Source organism: Cydia amplana, chromosome 15 (genome assembly GCF_948474715.1).
Source record: "Cydia amplana chromosome 15, ilCydAmpl1.1, whole genome shotgun sequence".
NCBI classification, from domain to species: domain Eukaryota; kingdom Metazoa; phylum Arthropoda; class Insecta; order Lepidoptera; family Tortricidae; genus Cydia; species Cydia amplana.
The window spans coordinates 3,317,222-3,340,868 of NC_086083.1; the positions used below are offsets into that span (position 1 = coordinate 3,317,222).

General features: G+C 38.7%; 3 protein-coding genes across 3 annotated transcripts in view; 1 reads left to right on the forward strand and 2 right to left on the reverse strand.

Moving 5' to 3' along the window:
* Positions 1 to 4,770: 4,770 nt before the first annotated feature.
* LOC134654705 (UPF0587 protein GA18326) lies at positions 4,771 to 6,154 on the reverse strand. The gene is made up of 3 exons (XM_063510181.1): positions 5,857 to 6,154; positions 5,341 to 5,460; positions 4,771 to 4,911 (listed from the first exon to the last, which is right to left on the reverse strand). Exons 1-3 carry the CDS (start codon positions 6,104 to 6,106, stop codon positions 4,796 to 4,798), a joined length of 486 nt encoding a protein of 161 aa, XP_063366251.1. The 5' UTR covers positions 6,107 to 6,154; the 3' UTR covers positions 4,771 to 4,795.
* Positions 6,155 to 9,053: 2,899 nt separating this feature from the next.
* LOC134654454 (ataxin-10) lies at positions 9,054 to 21,433 on the reverse strand. The gene is made up of 9 exons (XM_063509897.1): positions 21,238 to 21,433; positions 19,430 to 20,295; positions 18,702 to 18,833; positions 16,438 to 16,590; positions 13,821 to 14,463; positions 12,638 to 12,782; positions 11,780 to 11,843; positions 9,660 to 9,721; positions 9,054 to 9,186 (listed from the first exon to the last, which is right to left on the reverse strand). The coding sequence occupies exons 1-9, from the start codon at positions 21,393 to 21,395 to the stop codon at positions 9,064 to 9,066; spliced, it is 2,346 nt and encodes a 781-aa protein (XP_063365967.1). The 5' UTR covers positions 21,396 to 21,433; the 3' UTR covers positions 9,054 to 9,063.
* Positions 21,434 to 22,098: 665 nt separating this feature from the next.
* Positions 22,099 to 23,647, forward strand: part of LOC134654768 (E3 ubiquitin-protein ligase SH3RF3) — a 54,005-nt gene continuing 52,456 nt past the window's right edge. Inside the window, exon 1 of the mRNA XM_063510238.1 lies at positions 22,099 to 22,570. The gene's annotated coding sequence lies outside the window, so the exon portion shown is untranslated. The remainder of the gene's footprint in view (positions 22,571 to 23,647) is intronic.

Consider the following 23,647-nt stretch of genomic DNA (forward strand, 5'->3'; position numbering starts at 1 on the left):
AGATGACATGCAATGAGACGCTGATCAGAATTCAAGTGCCAACGTTCGAATACCAAAACAATATTAGATTATTGAGATTTTAAAACGCTAGAGACACTCAAAACTGCCTGTAAAAAAGTTGACTCGCCCATAAATGCGATCCTATCGAGCCAAATATCGGGTATATTTCAAACGCATGTTTCTAAATGTTCCAAAAATATAGTAAAATAAAATCAAATACATATAACACACATAGAATGTGTTGTTCATTTCATTCTCATATTAAATTCTTCAATACCGCATGGTTGAAATAACCTTTGACTAACCAAATATTCAACCAAAAATGATTTATTTTTTATAATATTTAATTAATTTAAAATAATGAAAGTATTGTTGTGAGTAGTCTGAGTGTAAATAATAGTCTGTTAATTTATATAATAATATATGTGTAAAGATATAAAGTGAAAGACAAAAACAACCCTTTTGCACTATAGTATTTATAGATAGCATCCATCCTTTTTTTGTAAACGGAGACTAGAAAGGGATGTAGTTTTGTAAAATTCTAGTGCCTTAGGGTATCTGTGTCATTTGTATTTCTTCCCAGGTAGAATCTATTTGAGCTGTCAATAATTTAGAAGTGAAATATACGAATCGACACAGCGAATTTTAGAAGTCGAACAAAGTAGCTGAAAATTTAAGTTTTGATTGTTAATGATTATAATGACTTAAACAACACTCCAATACCAAGCTTTTAGTTTAAAGCGTAATCCCTTATTTATGGCCAACCTTTTTCTACAATTTATTGACGACAATGTACAGTAACTCCAGAGAAAGGTAACCCTTAATATTGTTTTTATAAGTTTTCATTTTCTCTGCAACTGGTTACTGAAATTTTCAGCTTCTGAGTTCGACAGTTCCTTTACAGGTCATATAATTGTACTATCGTTCTATTATGAAAAGTGTCATGAACTAGATAGGTATTCTACCAAATTTTCCCGTAGAAGTTATATACCTACGTACGAACGTAAAGTGTGACGAACGATATGTGTTCAACAGATGCCGAAAAGTTCTTCATTTGTGGACTGTACCTACTTAGAATGAGATGAAAACATTTATAAGCGGTACCTAATGTTTTCGTCGCGTTTTTATCACCTGTCGTTTTGTAAGGTGACGCATGATACGACAGGCGATAAAAACGCGACCATGCTACCGCCGCTTATCTGAATTATATAAATTTTTTAATCAATGTTTTGCTTCGGCAACTTTCATGTCACTTTTTATAATAACAGTTTAGTCGTTAATAAGTTATTGTCGTGTGAATGCGTGGTGTGCAATCGAGTAAATGAGTGCTGCTGTGATACATCGTGGTTTTATTTATGGTTTCAGCAGGGCGTGTATACCCTAGGGCCAAAAGGAATCATGGCCCGGGGCCCCGGAGCGGATCAACCTGCGGTCCTGTATTTAGTCAAAATTATTATTTCGTAGAAGGCGGGAGCATAGGTCGAGTCAAGTCAAGTGTAAAAATATAAGTGTAGGTATACAACTTACTCAAAAATATGTCCCATAGTTCTTAATTCACTGACATAAGAGCTATGGGACATATTTTTGGGTAAGATGTGGACACCCATATTTTTACACTTGTGGGCTATTCATAAATTATGTCATTTCAAATTAGGGGGGGGTCTGGACATCGGATGATGGTAAGCAAGACGTAGCGTAGGAGGAAACGGGGTAATTCGAAGCATGATTTTTGGATGATTTTAGGGGGGGGGATCAAAAATAGATGACGTAATTTATGGACAGCCCCTTGACTCTAAGTACACGATGCACCTACACTCACTGCAAGTACAGAGGGGCTACCGCGAAAACTAAAATTCGCAAATTGCGGGGATGTTTCTCCTTTACTCCAATAGAGGCGTAATTAGAGTGACAGAGAAAAATGCCCACAATTTACGAACTTCGATTTTCGCTGTTATAGACTTATAGCCCAGCTAATGCGTTGAACCCGTACCTATCATTGACATCTAAAAAATTACGTCGCGTGGTCCAGTGACGATACATTAAGTAATGATTATTTAGCCAAGTTAAATAAGTAACATAGTTTAGCGTACAGCGATTACACACGTGTAATCTCTCCATAATAAGGTGCGCGGAGTGTGACGGGCCGGCAGCCGTTCACCCGGCTAAGTGATAGCACTAATCATAGCGCACTATCGCTTTCAGCCAATTAGTACTCTCTAGCTAGAACACAAGTGGCGAATTATGTGGTCAGGGCCAATATGTGACGTTATCTATGAAAAAGGACCTTATTGTCGATGGCGCTTACGCCATTATTAACGATGCTCCGATGTAAATACAATGCCACGTGACGCTGTGCGGCGTGAGCGCCATCGACAATAAGGTCCCTTTTCATAGATAATGCCCCATATTTGTTCTGAATTACATTGAAGTCTCATATGACAGTACGAATGGTAGATATTTGGAATTGCTCCTCCTCTTCGTTTTATGCCTTAGACTTATAACTGAGACTTCGGAAAACGCGCCAATGTTTTGCACTCAATCGAGGGAAACCGGGCTTTGCTTAATCAAATCAAATCAAATAATCTATTTCAGAATAAAATTCCATATACAGCCTTCCCTTAGCATCATGTTGAATATTTTCTGCATTTACCTATCTACGCTACCTAACTACAGTGACTACGTATCTGACCTAATTTTAAAACTGGGGGCACTGGGCCGAATTTAATAATAAGCTAAGTTACTTTAGCTGGTCTCCCCTATTTTAGCTTTATCAGGAATTTAAAATAAGTGCACGCAATAAAATAATGAGTGAAATCGTCTCAATACCCAATAGGTATCATCTCCAAACTGTTAAAATACCTAAAGACGCAAATAACTTACGTTTCTACAAACATAAAATTCGTCCACTTTCGATAGAAAATAGCATCGAAGACCCGCGGAAAGGGAAGTATGCACGCACGCGACGAGCCATTTAGATACGACACGATATCTGCCGTAAATACACTGAAAAACGGGTTACTATTTATATATGAAACTAGTGTGCACATACGACGTTGTGGACTAGCACGGTGTGTGGGTAACGGACAAAAAAGCGTTACGTATTTGTAGCATTGGTTTTTACGAGGTGTTAACGGGTATAAACAATGCTACGTATACTTTTTCAGTTATATTTTATTAAATTTAGCAAAATGAATCATGAGATTATGGCTAATCAAATACACTTTTACATTCAGTTTACAATTTTTTACTGAAACAAATAATACAAAATTGTACTGCAGAATGTACTTATTCAAATATTCATTTAGGGTTAGACTATTTTAGACGACTATTTCTGTGGCCATCTTCTGTCAACATAAGACAAACTAGACTGGAAGGAACTATAAAATGTCGGTGTTAGACGACACTTTTTGACTGCTGACAAAACGAAACAATGTGGGTTATAAATATTCTACCGAGTTTTCATGTCAAATCGGTTCGAAGAAATTAAAAAAGAATAATTAAAAGTTTACTATTTTCAATGTCCTCGTCATAATTCAGGAGGCAATGTTACAAAATCGTAAATAAAAAATATTGTAAAGAAATCGCATCCAGGAAACAAAAAGACTGTCGCTAGATTTTTTATAGAAAAACTTTACTAACGTTTTGTTGGGCATAAAATAATAGAAACCGATTCAACGTTTTCATCTTTAAACAAAAACACGCGCCAATCGAGTTCAATACGTGTTCGAATCGTTCGTCATATAATGATACGATATGAAGTTAGTCGCATTTCCTAACGGCATACTGACTTTTTCCCCAAACATTTCCTCGAACGTTGAATGGGAATGTTTTCCGGCCAGTTGTTTAAGTATCGTGCGTGATTTCGGAAGCGTGCAACGGAACAAATAAGAAGGGTCGCTTGAGTGGCTTGAGTAAGCAATATGTAAACATGCTATTTATTTACCATGCTCCATTGTATGAACTAGTCAATCTTGCATTTATCGCATTTATAAATAGTTTGTGATAAAGTTAGGGCACCAAACCTGAGTTCCACTAGGTACAGCCAGGGTTCAGCATCAGCTCTATCTTGGGTACTGCTCTCCCAAGTGCTCATCAGGACGCGTCGGATGACCAAAACAGCGTGTGCCTATGTTGCACCAGGGCGAAAATCGAAATTCGCAAATTGCGGGGATCTATCTCTTTTACTCCAATGAAGGCTCGATTAGAGTGACAGAGAAGGGCATCTTTCTCTAAATCGCAATTGGCGAACTTTTGACAAATGTGTTTAAATGATATACATAATAATAGCAAAGATACGTTGATTGAGTAAGACGCGTAAAATCTAAAATAAGACAATCTCGTGCTTCGAATTTGAAAATAAAACGAGATGGCGCTGTACAGCTCCATACATTTAGCGGTAACTCAGATTGTCAAAAGTTGACGTTTGACAATTCAGTGATCGCACAACATAGCGCAGTACAACGCCATCTGTTTTGGATGTCACACTAAGGGGCACGTTTTTTGCTTCGACTTTACCTATCTATTACAATCAATTCTCTTTGGTAATAGCAAATGAGACAGTTTTCAATATGTGGCACTAGACTTGTTTTAAACAGAGACTAATAAATCTCCAAATACACAAAACAGGACCTATTGTTAAAAAAATACATGTATACAAAAAAATTGTGTATATATGTAAGTATATTTGAACCATACTTAATTTAGTGAGCATGGTTTATCAAAAACAAAAAATGTATAGTTACAGTATAAATTCACTGCTTATATTATAGCTATAATAAGATAAAATGAAAAGCACTTATTTGACTTTGAGGAACTGCCACTCCAGCTCATACACTCCGACGGAGGTCTGGTTCTTCTCATCATACTCCACCCACTCCTTCTCTGTCAGATCGACATCTTCAAACTTTTTACCTAGAACAAAAAATGCTTTATAAAAAAATAGACTGTAATAAAGTTAAAAAAAACTATATTTACATCTATGACTTCCTTAGCAAATATGTGGAATACTGTGGTAGATTAAGAAATGCTTTTTTTTCAATTCCTAGATTACAATTGCATCAAAAATGATTTCTTTGAAATTAACTCTAACAAACATATATGTTTGTTATATACCTAGTCTCTAAACAGTAGAAGTGTTGGCTTAAAACTTACTATTAAATATCTATTATTATGTAAGTTTTTCAACAAAGTCAGTCTTTCAACAAACAATTAGCGTGTCAAAAAGATGTACAGTTTAGCCTCTCCCATGCCAGAATGTGTCTCTATGTAGGTATTGGACTCTATTGTAGCCCAAATTGTCAGTTAACACTGGAAAATGGTCCAATACAATAAATCATGTACCATTTTCTTCGGCCTCTGCAATCCAGCCAGATTTAGGTTCAAAGTCAACCGGCTCCACTCCTCTGCAGTCAAATATTACGAGCGTCTTGAATTTGCCAGCATCTTCATTTGTAAATGCACCTGAAATCAAGAACAATAAATAATTTTAGGTAATTCAAATAAATATTTGTGTCAGAAAAAGAGAATTTTAGGTAGGTTGTAGCTTCCAAGTAATAATTTATGGAGTTCGAATAGTGTTCCTTCAATTTAATATACCTACTATTTAAAAAAGGAAATACCAACTAATCCCAATTAAAAACCTTTTATTCAACAGAATATCAAAAGTAAAATTTACTTAAAGATATGTTAAGTAAGTGTTGTTACTAAGTCAAAAATATTGCTAATTGCTAAGTATGGATATATGTTTTATCCAATAACAATCTAAATAGGTACCTATGCAAAAATTCGGCTTAATAAAAAAGTTGTTCCAAAACAATAACAATACAATTGAGGTTATGTTTACAAAACCAGTCTCACCGTTGCTGCCTTCAATAACATCCATGCTATTTTCCCTGGAGCACAGTTTACACTTTATCAGCAGGTTCGTTTCGGACCGGTTGTGCTTCTGAGGCACTTTGTCGGCCTCCGTGAGGTCGTGGAACTTTTCGGACACTTCGCCGCAGCTACTACACTTCAGTTTTAAGAACCATTGGTAGTGTGGATGGTTGGTATAAAGCTTCTCGATACATTCCAAGTTGGCTCTGATTTGGAGGGCGATTTTAACCATTTTGAGAGGTTTTGAACGGGAAATAAACACCGACAAAGGCGAACGACACTGAGATAAACGTCAATCATCAACTGTCACAAATGTCAAATAAAGCTGTTTCAGTCACGTTTAAAAACGCATTTAAAAGTGATAACACACTATCGCACCGCACCGAGATATCTGTTTCTCGCTCTTACTTATGGGTGCGACGCACCAAGGTCGAGGTGCGGTGCGATAATGTGTTACCACTTTAAATAAGACTGGCCACCACGTACTGCCACCTTGCGGCCCTAAATCGAAAACTCACAATTTTAAAATGTAAGAAGCTCGGCTCATAGTATAAGAATTTCGCAAATTGCGGGGATCTTTCTCTTTTACTCCCATAAAGGCGTAATTAGAGTGACAGAGAAAAATGCCCGCAATTTGCGAAATTCGGTTTTCTGGGCAGAGCTGTATCGCTTTGGGCGAAAGTATGAACTGTACGATTACGAAGGGCCTACCGCGAACCACGTTCGACGTGTTGCCTCCCTGTCACACTTACGTACGAATTAACAAGTGCGACAGAGGCAACACGTCGAACGTGGTTCGCGGTAGGCCTTCTGTTCATACTTTGGCCCAAGGCGATACAACTTTGTCCAATGTTACCATTGCTAGTTTTAAATATTAATTTCATCTGAGAGTTTGTCCAATGCTCATCTCAAGCAGAAAAATTAAAAATGTAGGGAACGTTTCAATAAAAACCTTGAATCAAGTTATGTATTTATTTCGGATTTGAATATTTGTCATTAAATAAATATTATACATATTAATCATACAATGTTGTAAACACGTTGAGCACATCCAAGCGAGGAATTAGAAAAACCAACCGAGCGTTTGATGAGCGATGTTTTACGGCTCCCTGCAATATACGGTAACTCCATTAGGGAATATTACTGCAATGTTCTGCCGCCAGAGTGCAGCACTAGCACCCATCGTGAACCATAGAGTAACTTATACATACTGTGCCTTAAACTGTTTTTTGACAAGTTTTGACAGACAATAAAATATGGCGGTTTGTTTACAAAAGGTCTACCGGGAAACGCAAATCGAAACTCAGCTATCTGCCTCTTATCGCTCGAATATGCAAGAGTGATAGAGAGGTCAGATAACAAAATTTCGACTCTCGTTTGCGGTAGACCCTTAGATTGTGACTGATCGTGGTAGTGGCGCCCCCTACGCAGAGTTTCGCGTAATATTCCCTATTGTCAAAAGTTGACTGTTTGTCTAATCCCTGCAATAACATTTCCACGTTCAATAACATAACCATGCATGACACTTATATTATAAGCGTATGCTGTGACCACATCTATTGGCAGGCGTGGCTCACTCCGCGATTTCGTCGCGTCGCTACAAGTGTAAAGCTTTGGTTTCCTCCGAAAGCGGTGCCGTCATATAGCGGCCGTCTCCATACAAATACTACGACATCCATATTTAGCCGTATTATTTAGTATGGAGACGGCCGCTATATGACGGCACCGCTATCCTAGGAAAACCGATCTTTACGGTTTGCTATAAAACCTCGTTTGCGCTCGGCGCTTTGTGCTGGCCGGTTGCAAAAAAACATTACATTTTAAAATTTCCTTCAGGAATCTTGTGAATCTGTCACATGAATGAAAAATATGGTGTAGATTCATTGATTGCTCACATTTTTTCGCTAATAATCTTCGATATTTAATGTAAAATAATACTAACCTTGATTTAATATAGATCGCAAACTGCCGTTAGTTTTTATTATGCTGTGTACATTTCCCCGGATCGGGTAAGTGTTGTGAATCTTTGATCTAAGTTTCTTATGGGAATAATTTTACGTTGTATTCTTTTATACTGTTAACTTATCTGTTCTTTTCTGACTGCTTCATCCGTGAACACTAAAGAAGTGCTAAAAGGTTAACTTTCCTGATATGTCTTTCCTTGCGGGCCGGATGTCGCAGTCACCGTTGTGTGCATATTCTAATAAGACCAATATTGCTAGGGATCAAGTCTGGGATTTACTCTGAAAACCCACTAGCCTGCACTACCCCGGGTTGCGCTATGCGCATGCTCCACAATCTGGAAGGTTTCCATTCCGAGCTGAGGATCCTGGACCACAGTGCGGAGCCTTCTTAGAATTCTCTGGACCTGCGACTGCGATGCCTGCTTTGTTCAGCGGAGCCATCTACAACTGCCCGCCTGCGAAGTAGAGTCCCAGGAAAGTGCCTCCTATTAAAGACTTGTTTCATTATTTCATTCTTGCCGGCTCAGTTATAAGGACTCACGGCCCTAGCTAACTTATTGTAATTTTAAATACCTAATATTAATTAACTTTTCTAAATTAAACTTTCATTTCCTTCCTACCTCTTTCCAACTTTCATTTCCTTCCTACCTCTTTCCAACCCTAACTGCGACGCTAAACGTCACTTTTTTTGCAACCGGCCAGCACAAAGCGCCGAGCGCAAACGAGGTTTTATAGCAAACCGTTACATACATGTGGCCCACACTAATTCTGGTGTCTAGCCATAGTAATGGCCACGCACCTCTACGGAACGGAACCCTGTTCGCGCATGCGCCACCTAGCGGTCATATCTGTCGTAATAGGCGCGTTTTGTTAAAAAGAGAATCTTCTGTACCTAGTACTATTATTTAATCTGTGCTCACTGACAATCCAACCTCTAGACTGAGCTTAGGCCAATTCTTTCATGAAACCGATGCTGCCAAAAATACGGGGGTGCGGGGGGACGAGGTGAGCGAATCCCGTGCCGTGATTGGTCCGTTCAAAGACACGGACCAATCACGGCACGGGATTGACTCGAAGATGGAGTAACGCTACCGTATGTGTGGCAGAGGGGGTAGCGCGACTATGCTATGTCTAGAGGTTGGATTGTCTGTGTCTGTGTTATTGGAAATCTTGGCAATTCAACTGCGAGTTGTCCCTACCCTGGCGTCATGGCCACCCTGTCTATTTATCGGGGGTACGGTGCTAGTCTGATGGTGTTGCCTTGTCCGTCTGTGTTGAGCGCCAGGCCCATGTCTTTAAGGACCTCGTTGTCGACTGGCCCTTGAAGTGTCATCTTTGCTATCACCTCCTGGAAAGATATTTCAAAATGTCGGCAAAGTAGACTTTCATCAACTGTCACAGTAGACTCTACTGCAATGCAGAACGCAAGCGGGCAGCCCAGGGTGCCTGGCCAAGGTGACAATCGCTTGTGCTACGACAACGAAACGCTTTGTCTCCTATCACTCCACAGTATTAGTGCGACAGTGACAGTTGCGTTTTTCGTTCGCTACGGACTTACGGAGCGTACACGATTGGCATGTTGGCTACGCACCCTGCTATTGGTCATAAACTCGTAAAACTTTACAAGCTTCTATAGATGTACATTATGGGGTAACTATGGTTGTCAAAATTTGTTGTATGACAATTCAAACGACAAGAAAAGATATGGTGCCGTATAGCACCATCTATTTCAGCTGTGAAATCCTGGGAATGATTTTTTTCTTAGACTTTACTCATACAATCAATGAATGCTTCAAGCAACAGAAAAAAAACATACTGTACCTGATTTTCGGGACAGTTTTCACAAAGGTTGCGTACGGCGAAGATGACCCATTGCATTATTACTGTAGTCAAGTTAAGGATGTTTATGATTATGATCATTAACCCCTCATTTCCCAGGACCTCTCAAATCCATACAATTCCGACTCCTATTGGAGCCACTGGGATCTGAGAGGTTAAAACATTAGCCAAGTGCGAGCCGAGCTACGCGCAATGGAGGGTTCCATGTCTTCATATGCCAATACAAAAGTAAAAGCAAAGTGTGATAATATAATAAGCGAAAGACGTATGTGCATGTGAAGTATGTGAACACCGTTGAAAGCGTTATAGTCATAGACTTGTCTCTTATAGTCCGACAAGAAATTGTAGAAAATTATTGAGGGCTCCACTTCCTACGTAACTGTCACATTTTTGACGTGAAATGCTTAAACATGGCAACAATTTAGTGTGATTTTTTAATTTCTACTATTTTATGTTGCGAGTTGAAAACATAAGACTTCCGTCGAGGTCGAAATTACGCGAAACTTAGCGTAGGGGGCGTCACTCCCACAATAAGTCACAATCTAAGGGCCTACCGCAAACGAGAGTCGAAATTTTATCTATCCTCTCTATCACTCTTGCATATTCGGTTGATAAAGAGGTAGTTATCCGAGTTTCAATTTCGCGTTACCCGGTAGGGCCCTTTATAAACAAACCGCCTTGATGTATCAATGTCATATTTGATTGTCTGTTAAAACTTGTCAAAAACAGTTTAAGGTACAGTATGTATAAGTAAAGCTTTGGATTCCTCCGAAAAAGGTGCCGTCATATTACGGCCGCTATATAGCGTTGACTGACGTCACTAGAACGTTGTCTATGTAAACAAGATGGCGCGGTTTCCTAGACGGCGTTACGTTACGTTGATTGTCAACGTAACGTAAGATGACGGCCGTCATGACGGTGTCGATAGTTTCGTGAACGTTTTATTAGATAGCGGTGACGCCATTTTGAATAAATGACACGAGATTTGAATAAATGACACGAGATTTGAATAAATGATTCCGTACTACGATTATTTTCCTCTTCTGATAATATTTCATCCTCCAAGTATAGGTGAACCAGGATCTATTGAGGGTGCGCCATTTTACGGAAATTTGTTGGTACTAATTTCTAGCAATGGCAACAATTACTCTCTATGATAGTTGTCAATATTGACAATGTAAACATTGCTTTGTCTAGTTTCGTGTGAATTATTATTAGACTGCAATAATCATGCCGAAAGTTTTAGATTTTACAGAGAAAAAAGTTGTAAATAGTCTATATAGTTATTTATTGGAAAAAAAAACGTGCGGGAGAGAAATTTCTTCCATTAGAAAACATAACGAAATTAGCATCTGAATTGACGGGTAAGTTTCAAACTTATGGATAAATGTCACTATAGTCAGGTCGTCACGATTTGGTTGATGTCTTGTAATCATTTGATTTGTGTATTAGGTGTATCGCATGCATCGGTATCACGGATTGCTAGCGAAGGGCGTAAGGGCGTTAAACGACCAAACCTAAAAAAAAAAAGAAACCAAAAAAAGAAAATTGACTTTACGCTATTCATTTTATCTAAATCGAGTCAGCCATTTAAGCGTAAAAACCGAAGAAATATCCAAACATCAAACTTCGCACTTATTAAAGTTGTCGGAATAAAACAAAAATCATCTGCCAATTTCCATTGTCCCCACTATACAAATTGTTGCTATATAAAATTCAAAACGAGCGCCCTCTTGACAATACTCCCAAAGTTCTGGTTTACCTATAAATTATAGATGATCAAGCAAATCTTGTCAGTAGGAAAAGGCGCGAAATTCAAATTTTCTATGGGACGTTATCCCATCGCGCCTACATTTTTCAAATTTGCCGCTTTGACCTTGGCGGATGACGGTGTGTTATGACGCCGTGGTACTTTCCACATGTCGCCACCGTAAAGACGGCCGTCTTTTGCTGCCGCTATATGACGGCCGTCATATGACGGCACCGTTTTCGGAGGAATCCAAAGCTTTACTCTATGGTTTACTAAAGGCGCTAGTGCTGCACTCTGGCGGCAAAACACTGCAGTAATACTCCCTATTATATACGATTTAAATAAAGGATACGTGGATTCCGAGCGTCGATGTTGCAGCAATCCAGCAGCACTGGGATGACTTCCAATTCTCGCATCTGAAATAAACAGTAGAATCAGATCTATAAAATAATCTCGTTATCGGACTATGAGGTTTTCACTTTTTACGTGCATTCAAGACCGCATGCTAAAAAAATCGTGTTTCAATTTTGACAGCCGATGCAGATTGCGGGGTATAGGGACCGTGCGCGTTGGAGGGTCTGCCACCTTGTGGCCTGAATCGGAAACATATGTGCACATACTGTACATTGCCAAAGCAAGTGCGACCATCTAAACTGTCATTCAATAGAACTTGCTAACTATGTAAACAAACCGCCATACTAAAATTTACACTGAATGTCAATTTACTAGTAACTTTTGTTTACATAGTTAGCTAGTTCTATTGAATGACATTTTACCGTTCTCGTCGGTATGTTTCCTTGTGCATATTAGGTTCTGCCATCTTGTGGGCTACATCGGAAGCATAAACAATACATTTACGCCTCGCGCCAAACATCTGACAGCTCCTATTATTATCCATATTATTATCATTCTCAAATAAGATCACACTTTTTCATTGACATGTTTATGTGTTTAAGCATAGGTAAAGAGTCTTGAAAAGGAGTCCGCAACATAAATGTCAAATAACAATGAGTTTTTCTTTATTGATTTAAATGCCATTTAAATTATGAGTGGCCACATCTAAACCTTACGCCCCTTACGGTCACGTGATCGCCTTACGCCCCTTACGGTCACGTGATAGCCTTACGCTGTCTCGAGTTTATCATTTTCACCTCAAAAAGTGCCCAGCGCCGCTAAAGAAGTTTTCACTTCAAAAAATGGCTACAGGTACCTGTTTTTTGTTAGCCTGGTTCTTCCAGCAGAGGTTGGCCAGCGCTCTTACTAAAGCAGCTTTGAACCCGAAGGCGACATGCCGCTCTACGGTCTCCACGCTCGTGTAGAGGGTTTTGCTAGTCGTCATGTCGACTGCTCCCAACCTATTAATGAGAAATACATGAAATAATAGTCCGTAGCACAGAATAAATAATAGTACTAGGTACAGAAGATTCACTCTCTAACAAAATGACAGATATGACCGGTAGGTGGCGCTAGCGCGAGCAGGGGTCCGTTCCGTAGCGGTGCACGGGAACTACTATGGCTAGACACCATAATTGGTGTGGGCCGCATGTACTGCCCCGTGGTTCGTCAGTGTCTACGGCAGGCGTGGCTCACTCCGCGATTTCGTCGCTTTGCTACAGGTAGCTAAAAGTACATCCGTTCGGCCCCAATTTTGGGGAAAGCCATAAGCCGCGCGTGGCGCTGTCGCCACCTAGCGGCCATATCTGTGCTGATCGTAACAGACGCGTTTTGTTAGAGAGTGAGTCTTCTGTACTTAGTACTATTATTTATTCTGTGTCTACGGTATGTATGTTTATCGACTGTCTTTTGTTATGAGTCACTCTCGCAATTACCTACAACATAGCCTTTGTACACATTTACTGGATTATCTCTGTGTTATGTACTTGTTTTGTGCAATAAAGTGTTTACTACTACTACTACATAGAACTAAACTGATGGCTAAAGTAAGGGTCTCTTCACACCTATCGCGGAATCGGCAATCGCCGATAGAAAAATGCTCTCTGGATGTCTACGCAAAAAGGCGTCGTCGCGTGGTAAGGCGCCGGCCGAGCCGAGCCGAAAGACGCTAAAAGGTGCATGGAAACCCTAAGTGTAAGGCCTGAGTGGACGCTCGAGTTGAGCGTGCAGCGGGGCGGGGCGTGCGGCGTGCATGTTAAACAAATGCAAGCGTATAGGAGCGGCCTTAGTGCACGCTGCTCAAATTACTCCTGACCCCGACGTCACGGTGCACGCGCCGCCGAACGCTCCGCTTCGAGCGTCTACTCAGGCCTTACACTAAGACGATAATTTATTATTTTTGTGAAATAGGTATTATATATTTATATGAGACAAAAAAGGTCACCCAACGCTAGTCAATCTGTACCCAGATAAATTAATAAATTAAGTAATAAAATTACCTGGTCTTCTGGCTCTCAGGGGAGTCAATCTTCACCGACGGCACCTTATTAACCACTACATTATCCTCCGATATCTTCACTTCCTTAACGGGTTCCTTCATTTCCGCATTAGCATCCACTCGCTTCTCCGATATCCCCAGAATCTTCTGCAATTGCTCGCTCAAGTCAAAATCAGTCGACAAATTCTGACTTTTCTTGACTTCTTTCAGCGTGTCCGGGGACTGTTTTTGTGGTTCTGTCTCCACCGGGTTATCGGCTAACGGTGGTGAGATTTCACTGGGCGACGATTTGACTTCGGTCTTTTCTTCTTTGGGTAAATGTATTTCTGTAGGTGGGTCATTCGGGGAGTTGTCTTGGGACTCGGTTTGGCTTGTAGGCTGCAGTTCTAGTCTAGGTTGCAACGCTACCGGTATAACTTCTGCAATTGTGTTCATGTTACCGTTCGGTGACATAGCGTCTATGATTAGTGGTGGTTCTGTGTCGTCTCCGATGTCTATTTTATGTTCTAGACTTATCCTTCGCATCGGGAGGGCTGTTATTCGGTCCTCCGCTTTTGGCACTGAGCTGCTCCTCTTAAAGGCTACTTTGGTTAAATCGTTGTCGATTTTTACATTGGCGTTTCCGTTTTTCGCGTCAGGGTTTTCTGTGAATATTTAGCATCAATCAAAATATCGAAATAAAAGTAAAGTATGTTACTAGAAAAGTGACATGAATAGAAAAGGCGAGCTAAGTTTAAGTTATATTCCTTTTCACACCACCTATTCGGAAAAGAGCTTTTTCTTCCCTGCTAGGAGGGATCAAAGTGGCACTTTTCCTCCCTGCTAGAAGGGATCAAAGTGGCACTTTTCCTCCCTGCTAGGAGGGATCTAAGTAACACTTTTCTGTTCTAGCACACTATTTTTAATTTTTTTTGCACATATTTTTTTTAGTTTAAATAATCTGTTTAAGCATCAAATTGTGTCAACACTAAGCTTTTTTATTTTCCTCATAGTTGATGTGAAAAGCAGTGTGTGTCACACGGTATCAAAATTATTTCGTCTTGGGCGTTAACACTTGAATCCCTCATTACGCTCAGGATTCTACTTTAGAATCCCTCACTACGTTCGGGATTCTATTGTAGAATCCATCGCTTCATTCAAGATTCAATGTACGCCCTTGACGGAAATATATCATTTTGATCCCTTGTAACACAAACTACTATTTAGTAGTGTCCGACCGAAACATGTTTTTTTGCCGAAACCGAAACCGAATGTTCGGCTTTGGCTCTAGTTTCGGCCGAAACCGAAACCGAAACTTTTGTAGACTTGTTAAAATCGTTGAAAAAATGTCATAAAACCGCTTTTACACACATATTATGGGGCTGTCAACACCCAATGTCCTTGGAATTGATGTTACTTAAGCAGTTTTTTATGAAAATTACTAGAGTTAGACCAAGATAATTCTGCAACGATTTTGATAAGTTGATAACACACGCAGTGCAAGTGTTATTTTAAACGTCAAAACTTCTATGAAATTATGACGTATAAATAATATTTGCACTAGTTGCACTGCGTATGCTATCAAAATCATTGCAGAATTTTCTTGGTCTAACTCTATTCATTCACCAGTCAAGCTAACATGTAGACACAGGGTCAACCAAAAACGCGAGCGCAGCGAGCGCGAAATTTTTTGTTAACAATATCGCAAGGCCGGGTACCGATCTTCCCCTGGGCCGAGAAGTCCGAAGTGCCCCATTGAGGCGAACTTTCATGCGAAGTCAAAGCCGTGCTTAAGGCTTCAGGATAAGTAGTTGAGCACAGACTCCAACCAATGTCCATTGTATTCAAAAGCGAGACCGCAGGCCGAGCATGGCGCAGCGAGGCCAAAGGCTAAGCTGAAGTAGAGGACATGTGGAACACAAACCAATGGTAAATTGAGGTAAAAAGTGAGGCTAGTTTTCTTATTATTATCTTGCCCAGGGCCCAGTAACATGCGACAGTGTTATCTCATTCACTTATAGGCAGTGTTGGCCGAAAGTTAATGCGAATTGAAAATGTTGGCCATTAACCATTATAAATTGAACCTTAAACCGTATCGGACGATTATAGTTTACGATTCAATTTATAATGGTTAATGGCCAGGATTTTCAATTTGCATTAACTTTCGGCCAACACTGCTTATAGGTATTGACAGCCTCTTAAGACTGCGTCAACCGTCCAGTGGCGCCCTCATTAGTGGAATTGTGTTTTATAATAAACCAATTAATGTCCGTACCTAATATACATGAATCAGTATATGTAGGTATTAATATTGTTGTCCTACTTATTCCCCAACTTTTGGTCTTTGTCCGAAGTACCATTTCGTAAGTTTCGGCCCGGCCGAAAGGTTCGGCCGTTTTTTGGCCGAAACCGAAACTACAGCCGAAACATGATTTTTTGGCCGAAACTGGCCGAAACCGAAACCGAAACCGAACCTTCGGTCGGACACTACTATTTAGGCTTACAGGGTCACTACACTAGGCTAGGAGGTCAATAATTAACCAAGCAAACGTGAAGCGCGAGCAAAATGTCTTCGTTTCAACTTGGGCAAATTATTATTATCTAATATTAAGTTTACAATATTAATTATAGTAAAATACCTAGTTTGGGCGGTTCCGCGGGCTCGAAGCGATCGAAGGTGGGTATTTCGTTACACTCGAAAAACTGCTCGCTGCTCTCGGACTCGGTGCATTCTGAAGTAGTCTCGTTGCAGGAAAGCATGTTATCAGCGGAGTCGTTTTTGGTCAGAGGATCTGAGATATCAACATAGATATTAAATCCTTCTTTTAATAAACGCCATTTGTCATAAACAAAAATGTGACGCACACGCTAACATCATCGGTAGGTATGAGCCAGCGAATATAAACCTACGAGGGGCGTTCAAAATATTCTCGGTATTGATATCTTACGACCTCTTCTAAAATTTCTTTCGTTACTGGCCGCTATGGTTTATTCATTGACATTAAAAAAAAGTATAATTCGAACCGAGATGGTCTTTTGTTTTTCTGCAATTGCTGAACAAACATGAACATCATGTGCGAATTTATTGTCAATTCGCACATGATGTTCATGTTTGTTAACTAAATTAGAACATCGATGCGTGATAAAATTCTTGACAAAACAGGGTAAAAATCAAAAAACCATAAAAGAGGAAATGGATTGTGTTTACCGTGAGTCTGCTCCTTCTTTATCTACCATTCAAAAGTGGTCAAGCGAGTTTAAACGCGGAAGGGAGAGTATTGAAGATGACCCTAGACCTGGCCGGCCTGTAGTAGCTACTTCACAAGAAAATATTGATAAAGTGGAAAAACTTATATTGGAAGATGGTCGAGTGAAGGTAAAATCTATAGCACAAGTAACCAATCTCTCTATTGGTACCGTACATGATATTATACATGACCATCTTAATATGTCAAAAGTAAGTGCAAGATGGGTTCCGCGAATGCTGACTCGGCTTCAAAAAGACATGCGTGTAGCTTGTTGTTCCGATTTTATTGACCTGTGCGGTGAAAATCCTGATGAGGTGCTGCAAAGAATAGTTACTGGAGATGAAACCTGGGTTCATCATTATGACCCAGAGAGTAAACAAGAGTCCATGCAGTGGCACATTAAGGGTTCAGCTCATCCCAAGAAGTTCAAGGTCATCCCTTCAGCTGGCAAGGTCATGGCCACGATATTTTGGGATTGTGAAGGAGTATTACTAATCGATTATAAAGAAAAAGGTGTAAATATCACAGGACAGTACTACGCTAACATTCTACGTCAATTAAAGGATGTAATTAAAGAAAAGAGGCGAGGAAAGTTAACCAAAGGTATTCTGCTTCTGCATGACAACGCCCCCGTCCATACTGCTCATATTGCCAAGGCAGCTATTGTTGAATGTGGGTTTAAAACTGTTACTCACCCACCGTATAGTCCGGACTTAGCCCTCAGCGACTTCTTTTTGCTCCCCAATCTTAAAAAGGATCTGCGTGGAAATAAATTTTCTGACGATGAAGCATTGAAGGCGGCAGTGGAGGAGCATTTTTACACGAAAGATAAAAAATATTTTTACGAGGGATTAAAAAAAATAATTGATCGATCTTTTAAGTGTATGAACATAGGGGGGGAGTATATTGAAAAATAAAAATATCAAACTTTTCGTACTTGTTTGTTTTCATTCTCATACCGAGAATATTTTGAACACCCCTCGTACATGGTAACTTTGAACACATACGCCATAAAACTTATTTCACGTTTAATAAAAAATCGAATATAGCCGCTTCACAGAAGTCGCGTGAAGCAAGATCTGGGGGCACGGTAGTGCCCCCGCCAAGACGAGCAAAGCGAAACGTTTAATTGATAATCCAGTATTTTAGAATATGGCGAAATTTCTTTAACTGTCAAACTTTTATACTTTTTAAAGGCATGGACAAACCGGCAATGATTATCGAGGCTGTTTGAGTCGGCAGTGTAGGTAAACAAAATCTACCTTTACACATATGTTTATCGTGCAAGACAGCAGTCAATCGCTACTCGCTATATTTCCTAAAAGGCTTTTAACCCTTTGACCGCCATAGGCGTCCACTACTACAACCCAATATCAACCTTCGTGCATTCCGACAAGGTTCACAATAACGCGCCGCGCACGACAGGCGCTGCTTGGCTTCAAAGGATTAATCACTACATAGTATAAAACAAAGTCGCTTCCCGCTGTCTGTCTGTCCCTATGTATGCTTAGATCTTTAAAACTAAACGGATTTTGATGCGGTTTTTTTAAATAGAGTGATTCAAGAGGAAGGTTTATGTATAGTTTGTTAACCCGTGTAAAGCCGGGGCGGGTCGCTAGTATATTTATAAAGGCAGAATAAAGTTGAACACATACTCTCTGGTGGTGGAGTGTTGTAAGCCGTTTCATCGTTAATCAGCTGTCGGCCTGTAGCCTCATACAACTTGTTGAGCGACGAGAAAAAGTTGCTGCTCTCTCTGCCCAGCGTGTGGATGGCGCGCAACAGGACTGGAACAAGAATTCAAAAATTCAAATTCAAAATATATTTATTACAGGAAATACAATAATCAATAAAAGCAGTACAGTGATCCTCACACTAGGCACAGCCTGTATCGTAGGAATCTAAGAGAAATACCGAATAATAAATTGGCCACTATAAATATCAAAGCAATTACATTTTAGGTAAATAAGAAATTTTAATCTATTATGTTTATACAAGTTTTTGTAGGCAAAAAGGTGTGAATTCAAACTTGAATAAATATAAATATGAGTTTTATAGTAGACAAATATAATTTATTTTGTTATAAAATCGAACTGAAACCGTTCGGATGTGGAGGATAAATAATATAGAGAAGGATCGTAATATGAAGATTTAAATAGCATTTTTATCAATACAAGTGAGTGTAGAAATACCAACCGGCAGTACCTACAAAGTAAGTATTAAAATGATTCTTATACAAAACTTTCTTTGAAATTTGACATGTAGAACTCTTGCAGTAATCAATTTTAAGTATTTTCCTGAATTTAGTAGTCCAGAGGGTGGTCTGAGGTACTCACACTAACTTGAGCAATATTTACAAAATAAATGAAGATTCTCAACTTACAAGCACAATTTATAAACAGAGAAGTATCACTCTGCAAGCAATCCATATATGTATCCATACTTGAAGCTGTTGCGATGATCTCAAGCAGAAAAACTACCTCCTGTGGCTCTATACTGTTCACATACTTGTCCACTGTCTTCAAAATACAGTCCGATTTAGTCTTAAACTCGTGCGCCATAAACTTCACAAAATTCACCGATACATTAATATCCTGAGATTCCGTAGACATCAAAATGTTGTACGCTAGATTTAAAACTAGCATTCTGCATTCCGGATCCAATTTTGAGTATAGCTTCTCTATATATGTGTTTTCAACACCAATGAAATATTCTATAATTAAATGCGGGTACTCAGTGTTGCCGTTGCTATACATGTAAGCTAGAGAATTGAGCAGCATAACATCATCTGGTAACACATTAGGTTGTACCAATAATATGTTGTAAACAATCATGGCTGCGGCTGAAGATATCTTGTCATTAGGACTGACTAAGGAATTGAGAATAATTGTGTCAAATTTATTCCAAATTATGATTTGATTAAATGGGTTATTGACGACTAAATTTCCAAGTGTTTGAATTAATACTATCATACAGGATTCATATTTCTTCTGTAATTCTTCATTCAGGAAGTCGACACTAGGATGTTGGTATTCGGTAGCTAAAATCAGCATGGAGTCTAAAATGGAGAGTTCTTTTGAGATGTATGTTTGCATTTTGGTGCCAGAGGCTCCACAGGAGCGGACGAGGCGTAAGCATTGCTCAGCTACAGCCAGGGTGCTGCGGTTATAAGAGGCCTGTTCCACATCCAACCGCATGATATGGAGCACTTCGGCTATGAGACGGAGCGTGTACTCTGATGCTTTTTTACTGAAATGATAAAATGAGGAATTTAAACTAACACGATTCTCACTCATACTAAGAATAATGTTAGACTGTTTGCAAAGCTAATCTGTGTCACCTTTGTCACCAATAGTGGCAATAGTGTATAAGATTGTTAAATATGATTTAACTGTTCAAAACAAAATGAATTAAACATATACATATATGTAAAAACATGCTTTTTCAGATAAACTAGTTTCCACTTTTTTTTGATGATAGGAGTATATTTTCAAGTGACAGTCCAAAAAACATCCAAATATTATCACAAGACACTAAGAAATGCAAAATAATGTATTATTCCATGGATCACCCCAATGTGCTTTTATATATATATATATATATATATATTTAATTTACCAAAATACAAAGTACAGAGTACTTATAACTAAAGTTTCGCCAAACTGTAGAACAGTTTGTTGGCGATGCGCTCAGCTCAAATAAACTCAAACTAAAATAACTACAGTACTTAGGTAGGTAGTTACCATACATCAACAATACAGCTGCCTGTAATAAACCCTGTTTCGACGCAAACATATATACCTACTGTCATTCGGCAAGTACCTGCTGTGCCCCACACGGCTCGCGCTAGTTGTATTGATATCATTTGTTACGATTACTATCTATTTTTGGTCAAACCAGGGTTTACTATTGGATGCAGTTACCTGCGTGTGTAGTCTTTATTTACATAATTTTTAGGAGTTACTATAACTAATTGTTATGCTATTTAATATGTAGTATTAAATACATTCGTTTCTTTTAGGACTAAGTTTTATGTATGTGAGATCTTGATATAAAATGCCTGTAGTGTTTTGAATAAAGATAACACCCAGACGAACACGAATAACATTGAAAAAATCAGTTATTAAGCAATTCAGCACTGCAGATAGTAATGATAATACGTGTTTAAATCGCAATATCATGAATGCTTACGGTCGCAATCGTCCAGTCTCGCCGTCTCGAGAAAGCTGCGCCTCGGCCCGCAGCATCTCCTCCACGGCATCCCACTCGCCCGTCTCCAGTTGGAAGTTGATAAGCTTAGCGTCTAAGAGGATTTCTTCTGCAAACCAAACATTTTTATCTTTCGACATTTTTGAACAATCAAATTTTAGCCATGCAAATACCAAGTGGTGGACTGGCTGGATAGGATAGTGAATTTTATCACGTCAAAGTGACATACGTGAATGTGACAGCTCAGCTGTGACAGATATTAGTGACGTTCCGTTTTATTTTTATGGCAATTGTAACCGAGGTATCACCAAAGAGTATAATATATAGGAGTTATACTGGGTCAACCAAATCTTGTCAGTAAATATGAAACAAAAAAACATTGACTCATCCTTTTCTTTTGGGTGCTAGTACTAGTGTATGACAAAGATAGTATGATTCTCTCTGTCTATGTTTGAAATCAAACAGACCTTTGACACACTATAGGTATCACCATCATCTATTTTTTTAAATGAAATGTAAATAAACTATACTTGGTCAACAAGATCTTGACAGTAGAAAAAGGCGGCAAATTTGAAATATGTAGGCGCGAAGGGATATCGTCCCATAGAAAATTTGAATTTCGCGCCTTTTTTACTGACAAGATTTGGTTGACCAGCTATAAATCTATATTATCAACAAAGTAAATATTAAATGTATTTATAATATTTTCTTTGATTTTCATAGTATCACAAAATTCAAAATATAAAATGTTGCCATAGAGCCATTGTTTGTGCCAATAAAGTTTTTCATTTCAACCTTGAGTTTCAGCGCGTAGTTTCAATTACTCACAGCGAAATCGCATATCAATATTTATAGTATCATTTTATATCCTCATATATTTATCTATTAAATTTTAGCCGTATTTAACGTTATTCAAGATTTTTTTCATAGGTAAATACTTGGAAGGCTGTGCTCCCGAAACGTGATATTCGCTTGCTCCCGCCTGCCCCCGCTTCGCCGCCTCGCTCGGTCGAACGAAAGTAACGAGTAGCGACAGGCGGCTAGAATGGCATTTGTGCGTTAAATTGTTAGTTTTTTTGTGTGAACAAGTGCATATTTCTCACAGTAACGTCTTTACGCTATGACCTTTCTTGTAATTATGTGATTATCGGTTACATAGTGCTACGTTATGTGTCGTTTAAAAACGTTTGTGTATCGTGAAACGTAAAGTGACTGGATCCGGGGTGGCGATGCGATGTCCCTTGGATTTTGTTTCGTTGTATGCTGCAATAATGGACCGAATTCTCACTAACGTTGTGTGAATTTAAATTATTCGGTGAGTCATCCTCATTTTGAGTCCTAACGTCTAAAAAAACTAATAACAACATGGGTGGATACCATTACCAGGCAGAGTTAAAAATATCAAATAAAGTTTTGGTATTACGAATCACGATGTTTAAATGGTATCACGTCGTCGCTCTATTTATACTAGATTAATTGTCCCCTCTGCTGATGTCTTCCGTGCCTTAAATATCCAGGAATGTAAACAATCAACTATGTTAAGTGATGCTTTTGTGTTCATCACATCACAGGCTTGAGGAACACAGTTACTATTTTGTATGACTAGTCGATTTATGAGTCTATTTTAACTGCTATAAAACTTTTAAACAACATTTAAGTGTTATTAAATTATAACAATCACTTCTGAAGGTTTCCTTTCATAATCAGAATATTTTATTGCATTGCTCATGCTTATCATTGTATTGATAATATGATAAAGTTGCATTCATATTTCGACCCTTTCTCATAGATATATTCATGAAAAATATGCCTGAATCAGAAAACATTATACAATAATATTTTTTTAAGGTGTGTTTTTTGTAATTAACTTTAATTAATTAATTTAATCATATTTTATTATATTACATGTTACATTAAAAAAAAATTATACAATATACACTTTCTAATTCCGAATATTACTTTAAATAGGTAAGGTACATTGATTCAATTCTTTTATGTACTTACAAAATCTTCTTTTTGCGCCTTTAGATTTTGTACCAATAGGTCCAAGATATGCCAGGGAAAAGAAAGGGTAAAGATATTAGTGATATTACTGACAGAATAAATATAGATACAGTTGACACCAAAATAAACTATACATAATTTTCCAACCAAAATAATGTGCAATATTTGTAATCACACACACCTAATTGGAACTTTCAGAAGTTGACTATGATTTCCCTATTTAAAACAAGTCTAGTGTAATGCCGTCACATGGATACATTCTGAGAATTGTTATTTTATCTTATTTCACTAGACATAAATATTTTGCTTCATATGAATTGTTTGTATTCTTATCTTTAGTCACAGACAAGACATCCTCTAGACTGAGCATAGTAACGCTACCCCCTCT